The sequence below is a fragment of the Telopea speciosissima genome, chromosome 4 (assembly GCF_018873765.1).
Source record: "Telopea speciosissima isolate NSW1024214 ecotype Mountain lineage chromosome 4, Tspe_v1, whole genome shotgun sequence".
Classification (NCBI taxonomy): domain Eukaryota; kingdom Viridiplantae; phylum Streptophyta; class Magnoliopsida; order Proteales; family Proteaceae; genus Telopea; species Telopea speciosissima.
The window spans coordinates 50,432,204-50,459,465 of NC_057919.1; the positions used below are offsets into that span (position 1 = coordinate 50,432,204).

At 41.1% G+C, this 27,262-nt stretch overlaps 1 protein-coding gene and 1 long non-coding RNA gene across 2 annotated transcripts; one reads left to right on the forward strand and one right to left on the reverse strand.

The window, feature by feature from the left end:
- Window positions 1-1,752: 1,752 nt before the first annotated feature.
- On the reverse strand, window positions 1,753-8,302 carry LOC122660330. Its single transcript, XR_006332666.1, has 3 exons — window positions 8,288-8,302; window positions 4,101-4,108; window positions 1,753-2,132 (listed from the first exon to the last, which is right to left on the reverse strand). It is a non-coding gene; the product is annotated as an uncharacterized LOC122660330 (long non-coding RNA).
- Window positions 7,113-25,557, forward strand: LOC122660329 (glucosidase 2 subunit beta-like). Its single transcript, XM_043855585.1, has 11 exons — window positions 7,113-7,134; window positions 7,307-7,399; window positions 20,451-20,781; window positions 20,905-21,006; window positions 21,094-21,195; window positions 21,327-21,384; window positions 21,498-21,566; window positions 24,546-24,633; window positions 25,039-25,100; window positions 25,204-25,255; window positions 25,339-25,557. Exons 3-11 carry the CDS (start codon window positions 20,679-20,681, stop codon window positions 25,399-25,401), a joined length of 699 nt encoding a protein of 232 aa, XP_043711520.1. The 5' UTR covers window positions 7,113-7,134; window positions 7,307-7,399; window positions 20,451-20,678; the 3' UTR covers window positions 25,402-25,557.
- The last annotated feature ends 1,705 nt before the right edge of the window (window positions 25,558-27,262 follow it).

The following is a 27,262-nucleotide window of genomic DNA, read 5'->3' on the forward strand; positions in this document are numbered from 1 at the left end:
AATGTATGCAGCCTTACCCCCTTGCTTCTCAGAGAGGTTGTTTCCCGACTCGAACCCACGATCACTAGATTGCAATGGAGCAACTTTTCGTTGTGTCAGGTTTGCTGGGCTCAACTTTCTTTTCTTCAATTCTGGGTGGAGATTTGTAAACTGAAGAGCTCTTGATGGTCTCTTTCAAGTGACTTTACTTTTGTTCAGCGGTCTTGGTCTATGTAGCTGCCATGTTGACTGATCGGAAATCCCCATTAGCAACTCTAACCGGATCTCAGTGTTCAGCCCACTAATGTACCTCAATACCCGCTCTTGGTCTCTCTCTTGAAGTCTGCATCTTGAGGACAACTTATGAAACTCCATGGTGTTAGTATCCACATCTTTATTGCCCTGATGGACGTTGAACAGTTTGTGTGAGAGCACTTTCTTGTAATTAGGAGGAACAAATTTCTCATTCAATATTTGCTTTATAGGCTCCCAAGTAGTGACAGGTCCGAGTTGCCTGATGAACCTCAACTATAGCATACTATCTCACCATGAGCAAGCATAACCAGTAAACTTGGTGAGGATGAACTCGTACTTCTTATCTTCTGGGAAGTATTTGTAGGAAAAAATCCTCTCGATTTTTGTCAGCCAGTCAAGGAAATCTTTGGATTCCTTCTCTCTGTCGAACTTGGGAACCTCAACCTTGATGCCATAATTCTTGTCTGAGACCTGTCATGTGACGTCCTGGAGAATAATTGGCTCGGGTTGCTGTCTCGGAGGTGTATTTGCAATCCGTAAAGTACTAAACTAAGGAGCTGGTGAAGATTGTCTTGCTTGGTCTCTCTTATTGATATTTAGGCTCTCTAAAAGTAAGTCCATCTTGAAATTGAGCACTGCTATGGCTGCTGAATGCTCCTGGAATCTGGTCTCAATTCTCGCTTCAGTCTGGTGTTGACTTTCAACGAGCTCCTTATATAATTTGTGCAGCTCAAGGTTGGTAATTTGAGAGGGTCTTGTCATGGTTAGATTTTTAGGGCTTATGATGGTCAGATGAGGGAGCAAATTGGATCGAGTATTCGAGCTTTCCCTAGTATGAGGGGAGAATTCAATCAAAGTTTGGTGTGATTTGGCTGGCTGGTTTGGTCTGGGTAGAATTTAGGTATTGGGAAAATTGAAAACAAAAGGGCGACTCTTAGGATTTGGGTGTATGGAAGGTTAGAAGAAGATTGGTAGGGGTTGGTGATGATTCAAACTTACTTTAGTTGCAGAATTCCTTGGCAGCACCTTGCTTGATTGTAAAGCTTGAATAAAAATCAGAACTTGAATTTAAACTTGAATGAGAGCTTCAAAAGAACCACCTGGGCTTCACACCGCAAGGTGCCGATTGGATCAAACACCAATCCCACCAGCCTTGATCAAACACAAGACAAAAATCTTCATTGGAGAAGAAGAGCAGCAAATAGCTTTTCATTAATGTCAAAATTTGTGTTCAGTACTTGCCCCCCCCTTACAACCTTATATAAAATACTCAAAAATAGACTCATACACTAAAAAGGTAACCTAAACTTACTAGGAAAGTGAAATAACAAAGGAAATATTCACATGTTTATGAGTCCTAATCCGACCAACTTAAATATTTACATGACCACTTAACCAAGTTACATGATCACTGAAGTGATCACGTGACCACTAATTACATAAAAATAAAACTAAGGAATCCCGTATGCAACCTAATCACCCATATTTTGGTATGCAACCTAATCACCCATATTTTGGCCCATAAAAGCGGCCTATTACTTAGAAAACCCATGGGATCAAAGGCCCAACGTGTATATAACCCAACCCTAGAGCTATTCCTAATAAAACAATCCTATTTCGGTGATGAATTTGCATCAACTCCCTCCAGCATGAAAAAATTCGTCCTTGAATTTTGCAGTGATGAGAGGGAAACAACATCTGAATAACAACTTTGACCATTTCCAAACAAAACTCTGGTGATGCAGAAACATTAGGAATAAAGTCTTCAAGTTGTGGAGCTTTCTCTTTAGAGAACCATGGTGGCATAACAAACTCTATGTGCTTGACTTCTGAATTAATATCAATTGCGAATGTTGTATTCATAGAGTCCTCAACGTTGGTAACCTTCTCATCGAATACTTGAGGCACACGCTCCACCTCTTCAAGAACAACATCTTGAATGTTGATGATTTCTTGTGGAGTATTATCGACCATCACTTCATCTTCCACTGTTTCGGCTTGGTCTAGTTTGATCTCTTCAATGTAGACCTTTTTAGTAATTTCTTCTACCTGTTGACCTTCCGTCTTTGAGGTTTCAAGCACTGTGATCACTTCATCTTTATCTACATCTTCAAGCTCCTGTTTTTTTAAATGCTTCCTTTGATGGTGTGACTTCAATTTGTAAACTAAAATTCATTTAAGGAGGCTTCAAGTTGTCTTTGGCTTTGAAGGCCTTTTGGTAATAATTTTGTCGAGGAGACTTTAATTGACCTTGCCGTCGAGCTTTGAATGCCCATCGTAGATATTTGTCACTCAATTCTTGCTTCATCTTTGTCCATGTAACGGGTGCTCTACCAGGGTATTCAAGATCATTCTCATGAGTTCTCCACCATTCATGGGCGGAACCCACTAGTTTAGTACGCACTAGTCTCATTTTTCTAGACTCAGGCAAATCATACCAATCAAAATAATCATCTAAAGCAGCTAACCAATCATAAAATATCTGTGGATCATGGCTGCCATCATATTCCTTCAACTCGAACGCCTCTGCAGGTCTAGACTGTTCCCAATAGTCTATCTTCTCTGTTCCTTCTATGAGGTCAGTGAACTTGGGATTGTAATTGGTATATGTCCTCTTCCATTGGTATGTTGCTGTCCCTTACTGGAGTAGTTTGACTTTCTTGAAGTTGTTGCATTCTTTCATTCATCTATTGTATCATCTCAAGAATCTTTGCCATAGGATCAGGTGCTGCAAGCTGCAAGGGCTGACCATGTTCATCCATGGCTCTGATACCACTAAACCATTTAGTATACTAACATAGTAATATACATGCTAAGTACTAACTAATGTAGACGAGGTTCAGCTAAGGACCACTCTACAATATGATCGATAATAAATGCAGTAGATCATCAATAAAGGTAGCAAATCAGGATTAGAAACAAAGGCAGATTTAGAAGGTTAGGGTTTCAAACCAAACCAGCCATGGGAATGCAACCAAACTTGGATCGATTGAAGCTTGAATGGAGGGAAAGCACTGCTGAGAGTTTCAATTGATTCTGATGATTGAGCTGGAAGATATGACAGCAACTCCCAATTATAAACTAATTCTCTGCAGGGATGGGAATCAAACTTGGATCGAGTGTAGGGGTTGGTAAGAGGATCCTTGGCTCCAAATTGGTACTGATTCTAATGGCCAGATACAGAGATAAAGATTGGTTACCAAATTAGAAGGTAAACTTCAAAATTAGAAGGTTAAGGCTGCAGAACAAACCAGCCCACAGAATGGGCTCAAACTGGGATCGAGTAGTCCCCTTGTAGGTGTGACTCAGTTCTCAAAATCCTGCTGGAGACAGAGTGCAGGTCTTCAAGATATGGTGGTTCAATTGGGGCTGGGAGCAGGAGCAGCAACAGGCCAGCAATAAGGTGGTTCGATCCTACGTACTGAAGAACAGCAGCAGCAACAACACTGGAGCAGCAGCAGTAGCACTCGAGTGATCTTCTCAATGGATGGAGCAGTCACAATATCATAGCAGCACTCAGAGATTGAGGGAGAGGCAGAGAAGATGGGGGATAGATGGATTAGGCTCTCTCAGCCAGGCTCCTTCAGCCCTTCAAGTCAATCACTCAACTTGAGAAGAAATCACACTTGCAGCAAAGCAAAACAAAATTTTCATTGATCATAATCAAATTGTGGGGATGGCTATATCAGCCTTAAAAATAAATAGAAACAATACTTGCTTCCCAAGAAAAGACAGAAATAGAAACGAACTTATTGACTCAAATCTTAAGAATTTGAAACTACTCCAACTAGGACTGAAATAAAAATAGAAACATAATAAAATCTTCTAAATCTTCTCAAGTCTTCAAATCTCCTTGTGGGACCCACTTGGATGACTTAATTGTTGCAGCCGAAATCTCCAGCTTGTGGTCCCCATCAGTTCAACTTATTAGCTTTAGAAGAATGACAAAATTGCTCCACTTACGGACTTGAATAACTAATACTTAAAAGACTAATCTGCCCCCACAATTTCCAAGGAATATTCTCACCAAGCCAAAAATAAGGGGCTGTGATACTGTTCACGTGAACAGTACGTGAATAGTGTTTTGGCCTCTTCTTCTTCATGTTTTGGTCTACATCACTAACACTCCTAACAGAATATAAAAAAAGAGATGAAGTGATGAGCAATAACAGATTAACAAAAACAGCTCTACAATGATTTATGAATCAGAAAACAAAAAAAACTTAAGGCAGCACTGCAGAATCACGGTTTCACCTTGAAGCAGGGCAGCAGTATCACAGTTTCACTTCACCTTCTCTTCACTTTTATATTCTGTTTATTAAAAGAACAAGTAGGAGATGAGAAGAAGAAGGAAGAAGGAAGAGGAGAAAAATGAAAAAAAAATAAGAAGACAACACAGAACAGAGAAGGGAAGAAGAATGAGAAGAATAAAAAGAAAAAAAAAAATACAGGGAAAGAGAGGGTTTCAAGGAGGAGATGGAGTAGAGAGGGTTTCAGGGAGGAGTGTTGGGGTGCCATCAGATGGAGCCACTCAAGCATCCGAAGAAGCATTAGAAGAGAAAAAAAAAAGGGTAAATTACACATCACCCCCTGGTTTTCGAAAAAACTCAAATCACCCCCTCTACAGTAAAGGTGTTACTCTGCTGTTAGTTATAAGTGTAAAAGGATTATTATTCCCTTGTATTAAAACATTAGAATTAAATTTACAATACTACCCTTCTTTCATCTTCAACATTGATCAAGGGTAGTTTAGGGATTTAAATTTATTTAACTGGCTGACATCATCACTTAACAGCATAAAACTAATGGTAGGGACTAATTTGTCATATTGGGGTCTAAACCAAGGGGTGATTTGAGTTTTTTCAAAAACCAGGGGGTGATCTGAGTTTCGTTTGAAAACCAGGGGGTGACGTATAATTTACCCCAAAAAAAAAGAAAGAAAACAAAAGAAACCAGGAACCAGAAAAAGGAGAAGAAGAGGAGGACGCTGGAAGAAGGAAAAAAAAAGGATAAACTAGAGGAGAAGGTGGGAAGAAGAAGAAAAAAAAGAAACGAAAAATAGAAGCCAGAAACAGAAGAAGAGGAGGAGGCCGGAAAAAAAAACCAGAAACAGGAGGAGAAGCACAAGAGGAAGAAAAAGAAGAAGCCGGAGGAAGAAACTTACCTGAAAGAACCTACCCGGCAGCGGCATCTGTGTCTGTAGCAGTAGCATCTTCATCAGTTGCAGAAGGGTCGAGCTCCATCGAGTTCCTCTTCAAGTTCTTCTTTCTCTTCAGCTTCATCTTCGATGCCCTTTGTGGGTTAATAAAAATGTATGATAGAGTGTTATACAGTGTAACTTAATAGTGTACACAAAAAGGCGTACCCAGCGCACGAGGTTCCCGCCACTGCGGGGTCTGGGGAGGGTCATAATGTACGCAAACTTACCCCTGCTTTCGCAAAGAGGCTGTTTCTAGACTTGAACCCGTGACCACTTGGTTACAATGGAGCAACCTTACCATTGCACCAAGGCTTGACCTCAACTTAATAATGTACACAACCGATTAAAATACTAAAATGGGTATCAATTTGATTTTTAGTAATACCTTATTAACGTTTGTATACATGACACTGTATTGAAATTATATACACTTTCCAATAAAAATGTTTAAAGAAGCATTAAATTTTTGACTTTTTAAAAAATTTCCACACAAGGAGTTTAGGCGTCCCAAGGTGCCCGCCTTAGAGAGTTAGTGAAAGGCGGGTGACCGTCCAGCCCTTAAAAACCCGCCCCAACGACTAGGCGGCGCCTAGGCTACGCTTTGACAATTATGCACTTAATGTAGTTCAAGATTGGTAGGAGACCAACTAGAACTAGAAACCAATAACCAGTATCTGTTCTTAAATGGGTAATTCGGGTAGGTCAAAAGTAGGTATTTTGGTCAAATTAGGGTTAGGTCAAGTTGATGTGATGGAGTCTTCCAGTGAAGGTCTTGTTAAGTTTAGCAAGTCTAGGCCTTTTAATTAGAATCGGTAGCAAGGTTAGGGTTAGGGTTTCGGGTTTCGTGTTCAATACTTGACCCCCTTACAACCTTATATAAAAGACTAAGAATACACTCCTACACTAAAAAGGAAAGGCCTAACTCAATCCTTAACCTATTAGGTAACCTAAACTGACTAGGAAAATGCAATAACAAAGAAAATAAACTTAAAACATGGTTGCACTTATAGAGTCCTTATCCAGCCCAACTTAAATAGTCACATGATCACTTAAGTGATCACATGTCCACTAATTACATAAAAATAAACTAAGGAATTCCGTATGCAACCCAATTACCTATATTTTAGGCCCATAAAGGTGGCCTATTACATAGAAAACCCATGGGATCAAAGGCCCAACATGTATATAACCCAACCCTAGACTTATTCCTAATAAAACAAGCCTTTTTCGGTGATGAATCTGCATCAGCTATGATGTATGATACAGAATGCTGGGCTGTTAAGAAGTCTCAGATTAATAAACTAACCGTAGCGGAGATGAGGATGTTGAGATGGATGTATTGGAAAACTAGGAAGGATAAAGTAAGGAATGACCATATTAGAACTGGGTTGGGAGTAGCTCTGATCCATGATAAGCTTAGAGAGAGTTGTTGGAGGTGGCATGACCATGTTCAATGGAGCCCTTCGGATTGCCTAGTATGGAGAAGTGACTTGATTCAGATTGAGGGAACCAAAAAAGGCAGGGGCAGGCCTAAAATAACCATAGGGGAAGTGGTGAGAAAAGACGTGCTTAGCTTAACCCTTGTATCATGTATGACTTCGAATAGAGCTGATTGGATAGCAAAGATCCATGTGGCCGACCCCATTTAGTTGGGATAAGGCTATGCTGTTGTTGAATCTGCAAATCAAGGAATAGAACAGGTAAGAATGTTATAAACTTATGATAACAATTTCATTTAAGTTGTGTTTGTTGCTACTTTTTTGTTTTTGTTAATAAGTGACTTGCTACTGCTTTCTCCTTTTATAGCTTGAAAATCCAACCTCAGCATATTTGTAATTGTATTGAATTCTTTTGATTCCTACATTGATATAGCACAGAGCAGAGGATAAGAATGCAGAATTTCCTGTATCTGAAGCTGGTCATGATGCCACTGGTGGGGCTTCTCCTGATACAGCAGTAAAACAGGTATTGTGTGCCTTCTTTCCATATTGTTCTAATACAGTTAACATGGTTGATTTAGATGCTTTATTTTTCTCTCTTTTGCCTTATTTCAATTATAACTTTAGTAGTTGCATCAGATTCTGATTTTCACAGTTTTATTTAAAAAATTGTCTATTAGCATCATTTCTTCTTGTGATATTTCCTCGATCACAGGGTTTATACGTACTAAGAATTCTTTGTAATCACATATGAGGAGAGCACCACAAGTCTTGTCCTTTCATTTTTAATGCTATTCATACCTATGTAGGCAGAAAGACTATCATCAGTGTAATGCTTGTTGCCTAGAGTGCACCTAGAAGCCTTTATTGTTTCCTGTGTCAGTCCAAATACTTCCTTAGTCCACTTTTTTTTTTTTTTCCAATCTGCCTTCAAGAAATTGCTTTGAAACCTTCCTGATCTCCCTACACCTCCTCTGCACACCATTCTTCCACTAGACTCTTGAAACTAGGATGAAGAGTCCACATGTTCTCAGACCTGAATGGGATTGATCCTTGAGTCTTTTCTGGAATTCAACACGATAGGGTTATGATCTGATACAGATATAGGGAGGGCCATCTGTATCATGTCAGGGTAATGTTCCTCCACAGAATTGGAGACCAATTTGTGAATTCTGGTGCAAATTGGACTGCTTTGCATATTTGACCAACTGAAGTTGATATTTTTTTGGTGTAAAGTCCTTCAAGCTTCTTGTGATTCTACTTGCCCCTCTTTTTTCTTTCAAGAATCTTGTGACATTAAAATCTTGACCCAGACACCAAGGAAAATTTCCACTGCTTATGAATGCTGTCCAATTCATTCCAAAGGCCGGCTCTTTCTGATGGACATTTGGACTATACAGTGCCGGTACACCACACAAAATCTTCATTTGTATTCTTGATTTTCGGTGTTGTTGAATATGCTCTAGAAGCTCATCCAAGCATCCAAACAAATCCAGTGTCCATAACTATTGAAGCTCCATAAGATTGTAAAACTGCCCATTTGATATCTCTATGCATCCAGATACTTCTTGCCCATCGTATATTAAAGGTTCCAATTTTGATTCTATAATCAGAACCACATCTAAGTTTGCTTTTATGATCCACTGCCTAATCATTCTTTTTTTTTTCTGTAACTTGTCCAACGCCTTATACAACAACAACAACAAACTTAGCCTTATCCCAACTTAATGGGGTCGGCTACATGGATCCAAACAAAACAAAGTAAGAAAAACTGAGTTCTAACAATAAACGGGAAAGAAAATATGGGAAAAGAGGGATGGGGAAAGAGAAGAGAAATGAAAAATGGAAAATAACAAATGAAAGATGGAATTAAATAGAAAAATAAAAATGCAATATGAAAGGTGAAATATAATAACAGGAAAGAGGCACAGCCCAACACGTCAGGAGAATCTCAGCTAAATGGGGTCAGCTGCGTGGATCCTTGCCTCCCAAGAGCTCTATCCGAGGTCATAGTTGGTACAAGACCTAGACTATGCATGTCCTTCCTCACCACTTCTCCTATGGTCATTTCCAAACCCCTTGTATTCCAGCTTAAGATCTTCATACTGCTTGTCTATTACCCTCTTCCCACTCTTTCTTTGATGTTCTCTCTTTTCGTTTCTTCTTTGAGCTATATTTAATATTAAAATGTTGCTTCTTAGTTTCCAGCTTCATTTTCTTTTATTTTTCCTTTTCCCATTCCCTTTTGTTTTCCTCTTTATTGTTGTTCTACAACTTGATTTTTTGTTGATTTTTCTCCCTCCAAGTTCCTCTTCCTCTTCTTATTTCTATGCATGATTTAGTTGTTCACAACAATTTCTGGAAAAAAGAAAACAAGGTGGAAAGTTGCGGTTCTCTCTCTCACGTTCTATTAAGCAAGAAACTGATTCATGTATCCTGTAGTTAATACAACAGATGATGTAACACCTGAGATGAAATAGGAAGAATAGTGTTAGTACTTCCTCAATGGTGAACTCTATCCACTAGTCAAATGTAAGATGATTATTGCATTGTTTAATGTATGAAAAAATAGTGACTTTTTTTCGTTCCAACTCTATTTAATAATCAGTGACTCTCGATTGATGACTTGATGGTGGGAGGTCTCCCTGCGGTGGTGTCTCCACTGCCCAGGAACCCCGACTCCCAACTATCTCCCTCCTCCCCCTCCATCTCCTTCAAATCCCCCTCTATCCCTCCACCTTGATGCACCTGCAGTCTCCCCCCCTTCCCTCGATGGGAGGACTTGGTCTGACCTTTTCAGTCAGTCCCAGGCGATCCCTTGTGAGGGTCTTCAGCTCCATTTTGTTCCACCCTCCATTAGCGGAAACTAAAAAATCGCTAACTGCCCTTTTGAACTCCTACCCAATGAAGCTATCCTTCGGTCTAACTCCTTGGTCAGTCACTTGATCGGAAGTCGACCACCATTCAATATTGTGAAGACTTCTCTCTCTAAGCAATGGAGAACTCAAGGGAAAATGGATACTTGTTAGATACTAGATTCTTCATTTTCAAATTCTTTGAGGGATGAGACAAGCTACGCATCCTTGAAGATGGTCCTTGGCAGGTCGGCCACAAACTGATCGTCCTCAGGCACTGGGATCGCCGTCTGCAAATTCGCAGGTTGATCTCACATCGATTTCCCTTTGGATCTCATTACCAGGGCTACCGTTACACTTCTGGTGCTCTGAAGGCCTCAACCATGTTGGGTTGGTTTTGGGCATCCCACTCTATTCAGACGATAGAACCAAAAAGAAAGATCGTCTCACCTTTGCGTGTATCTGTGTGGACATACCAGCTGATGACCCCCTGCTTGCCTCTATCACTATCTCTGATGGGAGGGTTTCACGTTTGAGCAAGACGTCTTCTACGACTGGAAACCATTGCATTGTGTTGTGTGCAAAATCTTTGGGCACAACTCCAACCATTGCCTCCCCAAAGCCCTAGCCCCTGATGAACACCCTACAACGTCTCCCACGGCTGAAACAACTGAAGTTCATCTTTCCTTGCTTGTTCCGATTGGTGGTACCCTCATTCCCATTGCCTCCGCCTCTGCCACCAATATTCAACCCCATACTCTTTATCTTGCTCCCCCACCTCCCTTCCTTTGGCTGACCAATGTCACTCCCTTGTGTGTGGTCGTCGAAAGAGTCGTCATCAGCCTGCTCCTCTCTACCTGTCTTGAGCTCTGGTCCCGAGGTTGCATGAGGCTCAAGGCCTACCACCCTTCCTCCCCTTGGTCCCCAATCTAGTCACTTTTAATCGGTTCTTCCTGTTGCAAGGGAATCATCGATGTACCCCTCCTTGTCACCTCGAGTGGTTGGACCCCCATCTCTCTCCTCAACTCCCCTGCTGCGCTCGACTCCTCGTTGGATGATCCCTGCCGAGCTTGCCACTTTGCAATCGATTAGTCTCCATCCTCTGCTGCCCTCCTCTGGGCTTCTGACGACCCTTGTCACCTCTTTTGGGCCTCTGACGACCCCTATGCCCCCTCTCTACCAGTCGACCCTTCGAATGCGTCTACGAGGGTTATTTCCTCTTTAACCCCCCAACCCTCCCTTCCCCCCTCTTACCTCTCCCTACCGTTAACCCTAGGGTGGGCCCCCTACTGTCTCTTTTCCTTCTCTGCCCATCCCCTCTTCAGCTCTTGTTTTTGGGGCCAGCCCATCTGCTCGGCCCACCAACCTATTCTAATACCCCTGTTGGCCCATGAGGCCATCTCTCTTGACCCTAGACCTGCATCCTAGCCCAAGGCCCTTCTCTCTCTTTCCAATTCCCTCCAACCCCCTATTGCCCCCACCCATCCCTTCGTGTTTACCATCAGCGTGCCACTAGCTCCCCTCCTTATTCTAAGAAGCGGCACATAGCCTACTCCTTGACAAGCAATGACTAGATTTTGCCCCTAAGCAAGGCTATCAGAGATCATGCCCTTTGCCGTGGCACCTTGGGTCTCTCTACTCCGGGATTGCGTGCTCCCATCGAGATTGGATCTGGTTGCCTTGTCATGATCAGGCTTTCCTTTTTTTAGTGTGTTGTGGTAGTTTGGGGCCCTTCCCCTTCCCCTTTGCTGGCCCTCGCAGGGTCTTGTAATTGGCTTGAGCGTATTTGTTCTCTCCTCCCCCCCCCTTTTTCTCCTTCCTTTGTTAATGAGTTTTTTTATTCATCCAAAAAAGAAAAGAAAAAAAGAACAAGTTGAAAGACAGAACATGACCAATTGTTCGGAGGATTTCTACCTTGAACTTGTGCTTTCAATGTTCTGTTATGGAATGTGTTTAACAACAACTTCTCAGCCTTATCCCAACTAAATGGGGTCGGCTACATGGATCCTTACCCCGCAATTAGCTCTATTCGAGGTCATACTTGATACAAGGCCTAAGCTATGCATGTCTTTCCTCACCACTTCTCCTAAGGTCATTTTAGGTCTGCCCTTGGCTCTTTTAGTTCCTTCAATCTGAATCAAATCACTCTTACGATCCTTGCCCTCCAATCAGTTCTATTTGTGATCATTCGTGATACAAGGCCTAAGCTATGCATGTCTTTCCTCACCATTTCTCCTAAGGTCATTTTAGGTCTGCCCCTGGCTCTTATGGTTCCTTCAATCTGAATCAAGTCACTACTACGTACTGGAGCATCTAAAGGCCTCTGTTGAACATGGCCATGCCACGTCAAACGACTTTCTCGTAGCTTGTTATGTATCGGAGCTACTCCCAAATCAGCTCTAATATGATTGTTAACAAAACAAAATATGAGAGAATGCTTGAATGACTGAAATGATCAACCTAGCCATATATTTATAATATGGAAGATTACATCATAGAGACAAAAATACCTCTAGCTATAGCCAACTTAACTAGGCAGTACATAAACATAAAAAATAAAGCAGTAAAAAGACCAGAATACCCCCACGGTATTCTGGTTTACATTATTCAACACTCCCCCTCAAGTTGGAGCAAAAATATCAATCATGCCCAACTTGACTAAATTAGGATGAAATAGCTTTCCAGATAATCCCTTGGTGAAAATATCAGCAAGCCGATCAGCAGACTTCTCAAAGGGAATACAAATCAGCCTTTCTTCCAATTTCTCCTTGATGAAATGCCTATCCACTTCAACATGCTCGGTGCGATCATGCTGTACCGGGTTATGTGCAATGCTGATTGCAGCCTTGTTGTCACAATACAACATCACAGGAAGACGAATAGGAACATTAAGATCTTGTAGCAAGCCTTTGAGCCAAAGTAACTCACAAATGCCTTGTGCCATAGCACGAAATTCTGCTTCGGCACTAGAACGAGCAACCACATTCTGCTTCTTGCTACGCCAAGTGACAAGATTGCCACCTACAAAAGAACAATACCCAGAGATAGACTTGCAATTGTAGAACCAGCCCAATCAACATCGGTGTATGCCTCTATCTGTAGGTGACCATGAAGAGACAGGAGAATGCCTTTTCCCGTAGGCCGACGTCGGTAGTGAAGGATACGAAGAACAACCTCCATATGAGAAGAGTAGGGATCATGCATAAATTGACTCACAGTATTCACAACAACAACAATATCAAGACGTATGTGTGAGAGATAAATCAACTTCCCCACTAGTCTTTGGTACCGGCCTTTATCAACAGGTTCACCCTCTTTTGTCCTTGAGACGAACAGTAACATCCATAGGAGTATCTGAAGGGTGACATCTTAACAAACCAGTTTCAGCCAATAAATCTAGGACATACTTCCTTTGGGAGAGAAAGATGCCTTTAGAGGATCTGGCAACTTCAATCCCAAAAAAGTACCGTAGTTTTCCTAGATCTTTAATCTCAAACTCCTGCCCAAGAATGGTCTTCAACTGGCTGATCTCATCACCATCATTGCCAGTAACCTCTATGTCATCAACGTAGACTATAAGAACAGTGAGTTTTCCACCAACCCTCTTTATAAAGAGTGTGTGATCAACATTACTCTACTTATAGCCCATACAAACCATGGCTTTGTGGAACCGGCCAAACCATGCTCGAGGTGATTGCTTCAGCCCATAAAGTGCACGCTTTAATTGACACACTTTACCTTGGTTTTTGTCATAAGAGAACCCTGGTGGAATGTCCATACACACCTCATCCAGTTCTCCATTTAGGAAAGCATTCTTCACATCCAACTGTTGCAATTCCCATCCAAGATTGACTACACATGATAGCAAAACTCGAACAATATTCAGCTTTGCAATAGGGGCAAAGGTCTCCTGGTAATCAATGCCGTATGTTTGAGTGAGCCCCTTTGCCACGAGTCGTGCCTTGTACCTATCCAGAGTGCCATCCACCTTTCTGTTTCACTACAAACACCCACTTACATCCAACAGTTCTCTTTCCAGGTGGAAGAACCAGAAGCTCCGATGTGTTATTTTTTTTCAGGGCTTCCATTGCCTCCATCATTGTTGCCTTCTGCTTTCCATCTGATAGAGCTTCCTGCCAATTGTTAGGAATACAAACAGAAGAAAGAGAAGAAACAAAAGCACGAAAGGATGGAGAAAGGGAGTCATAAGAAACAACATGGGATATAGGATGCTTAGTGCAAGCCCTGACACCTTTGCGAAGAGCAATAGGTAAATCAGGAGAAGAAACATTACTAGGTGGATAGGCAGGTTCTGGAACTAGGTTCGGCCATTGAATCGGTACTGGTGCAACAGTGGATTGAAGTTGCTTTTGTTTCCTTGTATAAGTCTGCACATTAGATTCATTAATCCTCCTCTGAAAGTCACTAATGGTTTTCTGGACTGGAGTCAGGACAAAAGTTTGCTCCCCCTGAATAGGAATGTTAGCAACATCATCTGTGATGGTCTCCTCCTGTATAGGAACCTCTCCCCCTGAGCCAGAGGGAGGACTAGGAGTAGGAGGAACAGGAACAGACTCATTGTATACAGACTGGAGGGGAGGTTCAATGGTCAGCACATCTTCACTAACACTCTCCCCCTTAAGAGGTGGGGACAAATAATAAGAAACAGTCTCATGAAAAACAACATCCATACTGTCCAATGTACGTCTGGCAGGAGGATAATAGCACTTGTACCCCTTTTGGGTGGCAGAGTACCCTAAGAAAATGCAGCGGAGACTACGGGGTTCAAGTTTACCAGGGGACGTAGTATCCTTGGCATAATAAACGCAGCCAAACACCCTAGGGGGAACAATAAAAGAAGAAGAGCCAAGTAAGAGCTCGACAGGGGACTTGGAGTCAAGAACCTGATTGGGCAGCCTATTAATCAAATAGGCTGCAGTGAGAACAGCATCTCCCCAATAAAAAGAAGGAACATTGCGAGCAAACACAAGTGCTCTAGCCACCTCCAAGAGATGGCGGTTTTTCCTCTCAGCCACACCATTTTGGGCTGGAGTATCAACACAGCTGGTTTGATGTAAGATCCCATGGGCAGCAAAGTATCTTTGGAATTGACCTTCCATATACTCTATCCCATTGTCACTTCTCAAGACCTGGAGAGCGGCATTGAATGGGGTCTGGACCATCTTGTGAAAATGTTGAAAACAGGAAAAAACTTCATTTTTGGTGTGCAGGAGGTAGACCCAAGTGAATCTGGAATAACAATCTATAAAAGTGACATACCACCTATGCTCACAAGAAAAATCTTCATTATTACAATTTTTTATTAATGCTGGAAATAAATGAGATAGAGTTCCTAAGGGGGGGGTATCCTAGTCTAGAATGCCATTGGTGTACTTCAGAGGAGAACATGCAGGCTGACATAGCTGAGAAGGTAAAGCCTGTGTAACAAGAGGGTCACCATCAAGCAGGTACAATCCACCATGCACTTTACCTGATCCAATCGTCTTCCCCGAGTCCAGATCCTGAAAGACACAATGAGTTGGAAAAAAGGTCACTTTACAATTTAGATTTTTTGTAATACTACTAATGGATAGAAGGTTAGTAGTGAAATTGGGAATATGTAACACAAAAGACAAGGTAAGAGAAGGGGAACAGCTAATGGATCCTTTCCCGGAAATAGATGAGAGGGATCCATCAGCTATTTTAACCTTGTCCTTGCCAGAAGTAGGGGAATAGGTATGAAAAAGGCTAGAAGAACCTGGCATGTGATCAGTGGCATCGGAGTCTATGATCCATGGAGTGGAGACAACCGATGCACAATGACCAGCAAAGGAAATACCTGAACGGGCAAAATGAGAACCTGATGGTGTGGAATAACTGGTAGTAGATGTAGTAGAGGCAGTGGAAGTTTGTAACATACGCCTGAGAGCCTGAAATTCTTCCTGGGAGAAAACTGGTTCAGCAGTGGGGGTTGTAGTTACACTTTCAGTGTGATTAGCCTTGCTTTTAGGTTTACCACGACTACGTTTGGTCTCAAAATCAGCGGGCTTCCCATGTAATTTCCAACTCTGAGCCTTAGTGTGATATGGATGTTGCAATGGTCACACTTGATAGGCTCTTTTGTAGGGGCAGCAGCAGTAGAAGCACTACTCTCAGAAGTAGTAGAAGATTTGGAACCAGCAGCTTGTAGGGCTGATCTCTTAACTGTAGGAGTCAACATCGTTGCAGCCCGACGTGTCTCTTCAGTGTGAACATAAGAAAAAGCCTGCTCCAATGTTGGGAAAGGGACCCTACCAAGAACTTGCACACGAATTGGATCATATTCAGCATTAAGACCAGCCAAAAAATCATAAACTCGAAACTGGTCCAGGTACTTGCTATAGGCAGTAATGTCGGCAGCTGTAGAGGGCTGAAATCGAGCATAGTGATCCAATTGTTGCCATAGGCTCTTGAGGACAGCATAGTATTTGGCAACTGACAACTCCTTCTGAGTAGTGGTATGGAGTGTCTTCTGGATGTCATAAACTTGTGCATTATTCCCCAATTGTCCATAAGTTTCCTTGGCAGCAGCCCATATCTGTGTGGCTGTTTCGTGGAGAAGGTACTGACTGGAGAGTTCTTGTTGCATGGAGTTCAGAACAAAGGACATAACCATGGCATCATTAGCATTCCATCGAGCTTGAAGGGGGCCCTCTTCAGTGGGCTGTTTAGAGGTGCCATTAAGATGGCCACTGAGTCCTCTTCCAGCCACAGTCAAAGAGAGAGATCTGGCCCACATTAGATAATTGGTGCCATCAAGTTTAATGGCAGCAGCATAAGGGAGGAATTCGGTCCTGGACTGAGCATCTCCTCCAGAAGTAGCCGTGCTAACATCAGAGTCTGGCATGATGATGGTAAAACCTTGGCAGAAAAATCAGAAGTAGAAGCTGGATATCAGGTCTAGTAACCCTCTTGGCAGCAACAACTTGCTTGAAGAAAATAGCAGTAGCAAACAGCCCTAATCCCAAAAATCTATAAGGCTCAGGGTTTTGAAAAAAACCCTGAAAGAGGAGATCGATTGGGATTAGGGGTCTTAAAAAAATCTGAAAGTGGCTGATATTGATGTCGAGTGCTCTTTGAGGTTGAAGAAACACACCCTCCAAAAATCAGCAAGTTCTGAAACCTGTAACCCTAAAAATAGATTGGAGTCGGGTTGAAAAACCCTGAAAGAGAGATCGATTTAGGGAATTGTCTTCAATTGTTGGTGTAGACCTTTGATAGTTGCTGTCCAAGGTTGCTAATATGGATCTCCAAGAGGTAAAAACAATCCTCAGGGTAATAGAGGCTCAATCTCTAGGAAGAGGAGAAATCCAAAAAATCGCAGAAGAGGAAATCAGCAGCTATCGATCTCAAGTGTTTTTTAGAACATTGATGAATGAGGTTTGATGAAGGGCAGCATCTAGATCAGAAGATCACCTCATTAGGGATGCCCTAATAGGAAGGGGACGGAAAGACATGAGATCAAGAGAAAGGAATTCACAACATAAAAGGATCCATGCAAGAATGAATGACGGGTAAATTAGAGTGCCGGCTGCCGACCTGACGCACCACTATAAGCAACTAGGTAAATACATTATAGGAGTATAATACGAAGAGTAGAAAGGATAGGACACACTTAAAGCATGTATAAAAAGGTGTATAAAAAAGATGTATATAAAGAAGTATAAACAAGCAGAGCAAGGCACATAGATGGAAAAGCAATGCTTAAACTACACAAATAGTGAATGATACGGTAACAAAAGTTCAGAATAGCGTCAAAATGAGGGGGCATGTAATATCACAAGGCATATATTAGAATGCTATCAAAGTTACAGCATGTCAGGCCAAACACAGAAACATCTGGCTTCAATAAGAGACAAAATATAACGGGTAGAAAGGGGATGACACACGTAGCGCACTAAAAGACACTCTCAAAAGGTAACAAAAGGTGCATAATCAAGGAAGGCAAGGCGCAGGTATGATAACGTGGTGCTTAAAACTAATCAAATAATGATAATAATGATGCTAAAGCAAACAAGTAGTTCAGATTAACGTCAATATGAGGGCATGTAGTACAACAGGGCAAATATAAAATGCTGTGGAGGCTATAGCAGATCAGACCAAACAAATGCAAAGCTGGATTCACTAACAAACTGGACAAAAGAGGATCTTAGGAAATAAATCAACAACAAACGAGATCAGCCGCACAGGTAATAATAATTAATCGAAGGGACTAATCTATCCAAATAGAGAGTCTGTTTGAATCAGCTATCTTGCAGCATTAGAATTTTACTATTAACAGTAATCCAATTCTAGATTCCAATCACGTAATAAAGAGATAGCTAGCTGCAAGCAGTATACAAACACAGAAAATAACCAGTCGAGCATAGCACAATGGTAGAGAAAACAGTCTACCTTGTTATCCAACAGATAAACAAAGCAAAGTGAACAGGTATATAAATAAAGCTACTATGTTGGTATCAAGCAGACAAATAAAAGAAGCTACTATGCTGAACTACTGAGGAGATAAAAGAGGTAGTAGAAGAGATATCCCTCACTATCCTTAGGGCTCCAACTCCTGTCAGTACCAGGGAAGACGTATTAGAACAGGGGTATCAGGTCCCAAAGCAGCGGCGTGATGTGGATCTGCACGGTCCGTACCAGAGTTATGTGATAGCAGCAGGTCTAGGGGAGCCAGGGCTGGGGGTATGGATAGGTTGAGAGTCAGTGCTGGGGGCTGCTGGGTTGAAGAAGGTCGAGAGTCGGTGCTGGGGTAGGGTCTCAAGGGTGGTGTGATGAGTAAGGGGAGGGTGGCAAGTCTGGTGGTGTGGGAGAGGTCGGGAGAGAGTAGAGAGGAAAGGGTATAGGAGAAGAGAAGAAATCATTGTTCAACTCAGATGGGCCCTACCTTCTGGTCGATGGGTGATCTCTAACAATGGAAGGACTCTTCAAAACCTCACCAGGCTCTTTTGAGTCGATTGAAAGATACTGATGGGTAGAATGCAGCTGCAACAGAACTTCAAAACAAGGTACTGCAGGGTATGAGGATGTGGGATGACTCCAACAGCACTTGTTTCCAGAAGAATAGTGTATAATGGCAACTCCACCACGAAAACTCTACAAGTATGAACTCAAGGAAGGGAGTAGAGGAAATCTGGGTTGGGGATTGTAGGGGATAGATATCAGAGAGAGAGAGAGAGAGAGAGAGTGAAAGTCGGGGGGGGGGGGGGGGTTAGGGGATCGTTAGAGAGGATTGTGGGGTCAAGAGAGTGGAGAGAGAGAGAGAGAGTCGTGAGAGGGCAGGGAGGTTGGGGGAGATAGATCGAGGGAGTAGAGATGTAACGAAAGGGCTTCGAGGGCTTGGGTTCACTGGGTGGGGTAAGCAGGGATTCCGCGCTATGGCAGAGAGTGTTGTGGGAGAGGAATCGAGGTGTGCAATGAGGTCATGATAGAAAGAGAGAACGAGAGAAATCAAAGGGGGAAAGGAGAGATATCGGGGGGAGAGAGAGATATCGAGGGAGGAGGCGAAGAGATTAGGAGATAGTTCATGGGAAGAAGAGACAATCGAAAGGGGGAGGGGTCGGAGGAGTTGTCGAGGGAGGAGAAGGGAGGGGTATACCTACTTGGGGGCTGGGCTGTAGCCGCCGCTGCCTGAGACGGTGTTGTAGTGCTGGCGAACCGACGGCTTAGAGAGCCGTTAGCGTTTTCGAGAGGTTCGGCTCGGGTTCAATTTCCGGTTTTAAAAACATTGCTTCTAATAAGTCAAAATCTGATGTAGACAAACCCAGAATTGGGTGATTTGCAATTAAGGAATATCCGGGAGTCTGATGGACTCCAAATCAATGTCGAGTAACCTTCAAGAGAGGGGAACAAGCCCCTAAAATATTAAATAGATCTGCTGGTCAGATCTCAACCGATAAGTAACATCGGTTCTGAGAAATATACCCAAAGACAGGGTACCACACCATAGATTGGAGACCTTGATTGCAAACAATAAGTGACTCTGAGTAACTCCAGATCAGAGTTGAGTGTACTGTGTAGTAGTATGAATAAAACCCTAAAAGGAATTAGGGAAAGTTTCTGGTTGAAGATGATTCCAATAGATCTTCATGCTGCCACGATGAAAAACCAGAAAAACAGAGGGGCAACAGCCCTAACAAGTGGAGATCAACTCTTGTAGATAAAACTCCATAAACCCTGTAGATATGATAACCAAAGATTAACCTAGTTGTTCATTGATGTAGAACTAGGTTTCCATTGCAGCAAAGGGGGCTGCAGACCTGGGGAGAAGTATCTATGTACCATCAATCAGAACCTTGGTGGAGAAGATGCTAATAATGATTAAAGAGCTCTGATTTCATGTGATTGAATCAGAACTAGATAACCCAGAAACCAGAAGCAGAATCAAGAGGAAGAAGATGGAGGAAAGCTGTGCGATAGAAAGATGAAACTATCGCCAGCCACTCTTATTTGTATATGCTGAAATAAGACCTATCACAATCTAGAATCCAAATAGAACTCTACTTAGCAAGCCTAAGTTTAATTGCAATAGGAAAGATAAATATAAATATAAACAAATCTAACTTAGACATGATCCTACACTACAAGGTTTATAGACCTCAATGGACCCCCAAGTCGACACACACTTTAACAACAATTGGCCTATTTCTTATTATTCTAAATTTGATGCTAGTGTATTTTCAGGAGAAACATGGGTTTGACAGTTCCAATGAGTTATCGAAGGAGGAGTTGGGTCGCCTTGTTGCTTCTCGCTGGACGGGAGAAAACACCGCAGAGCAAAGCAATGAATCTGGTGCTGCAAAGGAAGACCATGAAGGTGCTGAAGTGTCTCTAGAGAGCAAACATGGTGAGGACTATGATAGCTATGATTCTGAAACTGATGGAGAGAGCGAAAAGTACGATGATGATGACATGGAAAATGAAAACATGGATGATGACGAGTTGAGATATAAAGAGCATGATGATTCTAGTGCCTCATACAGATCTGACTCAGAAGACCAGACAGACTTTTCAGGTCTTTTACCAACATGACATTTTATTTCCTTAATGCAGTTTTTGATGTTCACTCCTGCAACTTTGCCTTTTCTATTTGGCTAAATTAAATCAATTTTTTTAACTGATCTTGAATCATGTTTAGATATAACTGCAAGTAATCCTTCTTGGTTGGATAAGATACAGCATACTGTTCGGAACATTTTGCAAGCAGTTAACTTATTTCAGACTCCAGTGGATAAATCAGGTATATTTAAATGATAAATTTTGCATCACTTGACGTGGAAAATAAGTGCATATACATGTGTTATTTTTTGCACGTTGAATTTCACAGAGGCTGCTCGTATACGGAAGGAATATGAAGGTTCTAGTTCAAAGCTGTCTAAACTAGAGTCAACGATAACAAAATTGAGTGAAAAACTAAAACATGATTTTGGTAAGCTTGTTCCAGAATGAGTTTCCTTTTTCTATACTGTGGTGTTATTTCACATGCAAATCAACTGCTTAAGTGCCTTTCTGTTGGTTTGGCTTATGCTCACTTGCTGATCTATTAGTACTAACTTTCAGGGCCAGAGAAGGAATTTTATTCGTTTTATGACCGTTGTTTTGAGAACAAAGAGAGCAAGTACATAAACTTTCCTATTTTCATCTTGTGTTCAATTTGGATATGCATTTCAATTATACTTGGTATTTTTTTTTTTCTGATGGTTTATGACATTTGGAAATACTTGCTGTCAGGTATGTCTACAAAGTATGTCCATATAAACACGCTTCCCAAGTGGAAGGCCACAGTACAACTAGACTGGGGTAAGTCTTATGACTTTAATTTGTTTCTAGGGTTGATAAGTTGAATTAACAAGGAAATAAAGTTCTTTCTAGGGTTGAGAAAGCCATTATTGATTTTGTGACCTAGGAGATCAACAAACAACAACAACTAAATGTGGTCGGCTACATGGATCCTTGCTCTCCAGTCAGCTCTATTCGAGGTCATACTTGATATAAGGCCTAAGCTATGCAAGTCTTTTCTCACCATTTCTCCTAGGGTCATTTTAGGTCTGCCACTAGCTCTTTTAGTTCCTTCAATCTGAATCAAATCGTTCCTCTGTACTGGAGCATCCAAAGGCCTCCGTTGAACATGGCCATGCCACCTCAAATGACTTTCTTGCAAGGTTCTAAAACTCGGGTTTCGATCAGCCAGAAACCGAGTTCGTCTCGGTTTCGACCATATCTTGGTCGAAACCTAGAACTTTCTCCGGGCTAACTTGAACTTTGGTTTCGAGGCCCAGAAGTTGTTTTTTTGCCTTGACTCTTGTTGTGCTGCCTATTTTTGACATTTTAAATCCAATCCATGCATTAGTTTCACATAGAGAAGACTAAAAATAATACTTGTGGTTTTGATCCAAGTTTGATACTGTATATTGTTCTTGGACATGGTATCGAATAAGGTTTGACCGGAACATAACACTTTCAATATAAATCAGATTTAAGCAATCTTGGATTTGTTAGAAAGCTTTGTTTTGACAGGTTTCCAACAAGTCCAAGATTGCTTAAATCTAGTCTATATTCAAGGAGTTATGTGCCAGTTAAACTTAATTTGGTGTGTGCAAATGCTGTCAAAATCTCTCTGAATGAAAATATTTTTTGGACATCTAAATAAATGAATATTTTACCGCACTTTTGGGTTTTAGCAATGTTTTACCATATTAAGATTTATGGAATTTTTGTGTTTGAGAAAATCTCCAGCATAAGAAAGTTGAAAATTGCACCTACCACCGAAAATCCAGTTTTGTTCTTGAACTAGGAGGTTGACTTTTTTTCCTTTTGAAATTTGATTTTTTAACTATTTTTATTGGATTCAAATTGGATGGGTTATTTGCTTATTTATGAATAATATCTTAAGTAAATGAAATATAAATACAAAAATATTTGAAATACAAATACAAAAACATTTACTTAAATGATATTAGGCATAAATAAGCGTCTGTCCTGGTTATTGGCATACTTAAGTATCTATACTGGTTTCGTGCCAGGTTTCCCCAAGTTTCGATGGGCATAAGTGTCGAAACTTGTGAAATTACCAACATCTCGGTCGAAACTGGTCGAAACCCGGGATTTTTAAAATCACCCTTCAACTCGTCTCGAAAACCTGTGAAACCAAGTTAACTCGGTGGTTTCGACAGGTTTCGGTCGAGTTCTTCTTCCATGCTTTCTTGTAGCTTATCATGTATCGGAGCTACTCCCAAATCAGCTCTAATACGATCATTCCTTTATCCTAGAATTTGACCAGAGGAGTGATTTCACTGATTCAATAAATATATTCCTTTCTGCCTTTCTTTTGTCTACCTAAAGAATACATTTTGCCCAAATCTATACTGTAGGTCACTTAAACAATCAAGTATTTTTGGTGGAGATATCTTATGCAATCCTTCTAAGGATTGGCCTGGGGACTTGCATGTGCCACATGTACCACTCTCTGGTTGGTGGACCGACCCATATTTCTGCTACTAATCGGACAGGATATTGACCCGCAGAAGGGTTGTTCATGGTTTGACCAGGTCTACTGCAGGTTCATTCTGAATAACTGTAGGAATAATTGAACTGGTTGGTTTTCTTTGGTTTATTTGCAGACCTGGTTTGTTGAAAAGGTTCACCGCAGTGATCCAGGCAGGAATCAGAAATCCTAATATAACCCTCCGGGTAATGTGCCCATGGGAATTTTGTAGAGAAAACCCTCAAAACAGAATTTTGAATTATAGAAGGGAAGGATAAAGTCTGCAAGTGATTGAAGAACAACCACAACAGAGCTTGTGCCTGATATAATTAAAAGAGAAACACAGCAATCATGGAGGAGAATAACACAGATCGAATATAAAGCGATCAATGAAAATCACTCAACCAAGAAAAGCCACCCTCAACTTCACCAGTCCGTACCTATCGAAATGACAAATTTTACTTATATGTGATGGCTACAATGATATTGTTTAGTGATGCAGATCCAAGGTTCACTCAGAAATACACGCAGCAGGAGGAGGAACCTGTCTAGTATCCAAACCTGAAATCCCATACAGTTCAGCACATTTGGTCCAAGTTTTGGACAAGTGTTTGTTTTAAAACTGAACTGACAGTTCAGGCTTGGATTTAGTCCATTTTCAGTACATGCGTGGGGTTTATTTAAGTTGTTTTTCCTTTTATTTCATTGCTTCTATATGGCTGGACAGGTGTCACAAGTACTGCCCCCTTAGTTTCTATTTGTTTATTTCTAGAGGAGTTCCTATTTTTGAAGAAAACTTGAGTTGCAAGGGATTCCTCCTTCCATGCATGGGGGGGGTTCCGATTTTGTTGGATTCTTTGAAGTTATAAATAAAGACGAGAGGATCATCATCCCCACAAGTTTGAACAATTATTCTAACCTTGTGTGCCATGTTTAATCTGTGAGAAGCAGTCTAATGATGCTGTGGGAGGCAATATTGGCCTGGTGGGACTCCAGGGCCTGTTGGTGGGATTCCTTCTCCACAGTTGGGGAGAGGCCTAACATATCTTCTATGCACCATGTCACTCCTCAATCCTCACTGGTCCTTCTCGTGCATGTCTGAGCTATGCCAAATGAATTTCCCCATTGGTTCGACTGTAGGTTCCCTCAAATATTCATTTCTAGTTCTATCCTTCCTAGTCTTGCCACTCATCTATTTTGACATCTTTATTTGAGCTGAATTTATTTTTATTTATATGTTATACTTTCTTATCAGAGCATTACCTGCTAAATATTTTATCCATTTTTGTAAGCAGGAACTGGGATAAATTTGAGGACTCATTTAGGGCCATGATATTTTCAAATGGCGATAGATGCTGGAATGGGCCTGGCAGAAGTTTAAAGGTACAGGGGATTATGTTCCCCCAGCTCTTCCATGAATTTTGTTGGATTAGTGGCAGTCCATAGAATCCCAAATCTATTATTCATATGAGGGTCCATCTGCTGCATTCCCTCCAGACATGGAACATCTTTATAATTTTTCATGGAAAAACACACCAAGTGTAACAAAATGATTGTGGTTGATGAAAATGTTGGCCTTTTTGTTCCTCTTTCCTCCCCTCCCCCCATCCCCCAAGAAAATTCATAGTCGTTTGTGTTACTACTAGATTAAGGAAAACAACCCATGCATAATTGTTCTCATTATTGCAAATGGAAGCCCTGATGACACCCAGGGCTGAAAGCAGAAAGTGATCTGTTGCTGGACTGCCATTTAGTGATCACACAATACTCAGCATGGATGCTTTACAGGTAAAACTTAGGTGTGGTTTGAAGAATGAGCTAACGGATGTAGATGAACCTAGTCGTTGCGAGTAAGAACCTTCCTCTCCCTCTACAAGTACTAAACTTCCATTGGGATGCTCAACTCTTGTTTCACTGACTCATTTCTTGTCCCACTTTCGTTGAAAATGGCAGGTATGTAGCATTGTTGTCAACACCTGCTCTTTGCTTGGAGGAGAAGTTAAAGGTACTTACTGTATAATCTGCAGAATCACCCAATTCGATATGCTGAATCTTCTAATGGGAATAAGAAAATGATGAATGCAACAGGAACTTCAACACAAACTAGATTTATTGAACATGGAACAAATCCAGAGCCATGATGAACTTTAATCTGTTTTTGATTAACTGGGAATGCTGAAGAGTATCTCAACTACAATTGAATTGATCCTACGTAGATGCATGGGCTGGTCATGCTCGTGAAGATCTTGAGATGCTTGGAACATCAGCTGGTTCTCTGAATACTCTGAATCTTCCTTGATTTGGCCTCAAGTTTTTATAATGATCTTGAGGTCAATGGAGAGGGTGAACTGATGCTTAGGACGATTTATGACAGGTCTAGATGAGGTGATTTGATTTTATCTTGGTCTATGTAATCATAATTTGATCCTGTTTGCTTTACTGAACTGAACTTGGAAGAGATCTTATATGGATTAATGGATTAATTTCTCTCTTGTACCAATCCTTTTGATGTTTCACATCAATATTGCAGTATGTTGTGGGTACTCTCTTTCTGCAAAGCATTTTGAGCAGTGTTTAATAGGCTTGTATATATGAAGAGTTAAACTGTTGGTTTTTTTTTATTTATTTTATGAATAATTTTATTGAGAGGAGAAAAAAATGAAGGGGTGGAGGAAGGAAAGCTTAGCACACATATGTGACGGTATAGGCCAATTGATGTAGGAGAACCTAGTGTGATTTACGATAGAAAGATGATGGGAAAAAGGGTAGGACGGATTACGGTTTCAAGGAATAAGAAAGAAGGGAAGTGCAAGGGATGCTCTACTTTGGGACTGTGAACAGTAACTGAGTAAACTTCAAAGAAAAAGAGACAGGTACCAGATTGATAAGAGAAAAGAGAATGATGATCTGTTGGGGTTGGGGTTGGGGTTGGGAGAGAAGAGAAGACGATGCTTTCACTTGCCACACACTTCAAATAAAGTTTCATCAATTCAACTCTAATTGATGGGGGGTTTGCTACATATTTGTAAGGGAAACAAAAAGATAGTCTCCTAAAATGTATTAACTCTAGCACAGGCAAATTCTTTTTTTTTTAATATGGAAGAAAACATATAATTAACCAAACATAAAGTTACATACATCATCTGATACAGTAATAGATAGTTTCTCCATCCTTTAGCTGCCCACTTATGAGCAATATAGATATATCATACCTAGACTTGGAAAAATTTACAACATCAAAACTTCTAATCATAATAACAACATCCATTAATAGATTAAACGCATCTCATGGCCATCCCTCTTCCATTCCTTAGGTAACCCAATCTATTACTTGTTGACAATCCATCCATACAGTTAAAGCTTTCTAGCCTTGCTCCTTAGTTCGTTGAATCCCTTGAAGCAGTCTTTGAATTTTTTTATTCTTATGGTGTCCCTACAAAAGCATTATCCATTAAGATCACAACAAACTGAGAGCAACACATCAAAGCTGAGGTCCACCCTGATGTTCTTGCTGAAGGCTCATAGCTATCGTCGCATATAAGGATATGATCATCCCCTTTTGATAATCCCTGGTACTCATCATAGGATAACACAGAACTTGAAATAGGATGGTCAATAACATCAGCATAGGATAACAAATTCATTTCAGAAAACCATTTATAAATTAAGTGGACAATATGGTTAGAATTAGGCTTGATATGTTTGAATAGAACCTCATTTCGAACCATCTAAATGAAATAAGAGGTGATGGTAAAAACAGGAAGAACAGTTTGTTTCTCAGATTTGGACAAGGAGGGAGTAGTAATGAGGGATTTAATCAAGTGAAAAAACTAAGGGTAGAGAGAGTCTAAGCTCTTAAACCTAATGGCCCAGTAGCAAGGATTCTCTTAGTGAAACTACATGATAAGAATAAATGCCAATGGGTTTCCATCTCTAGTGAACAAAGACAGTAGATGGGGTCCACAGGCAAGAAAGCCTGAAGTTTATCTTTAGTACCAATACCATTAATGAG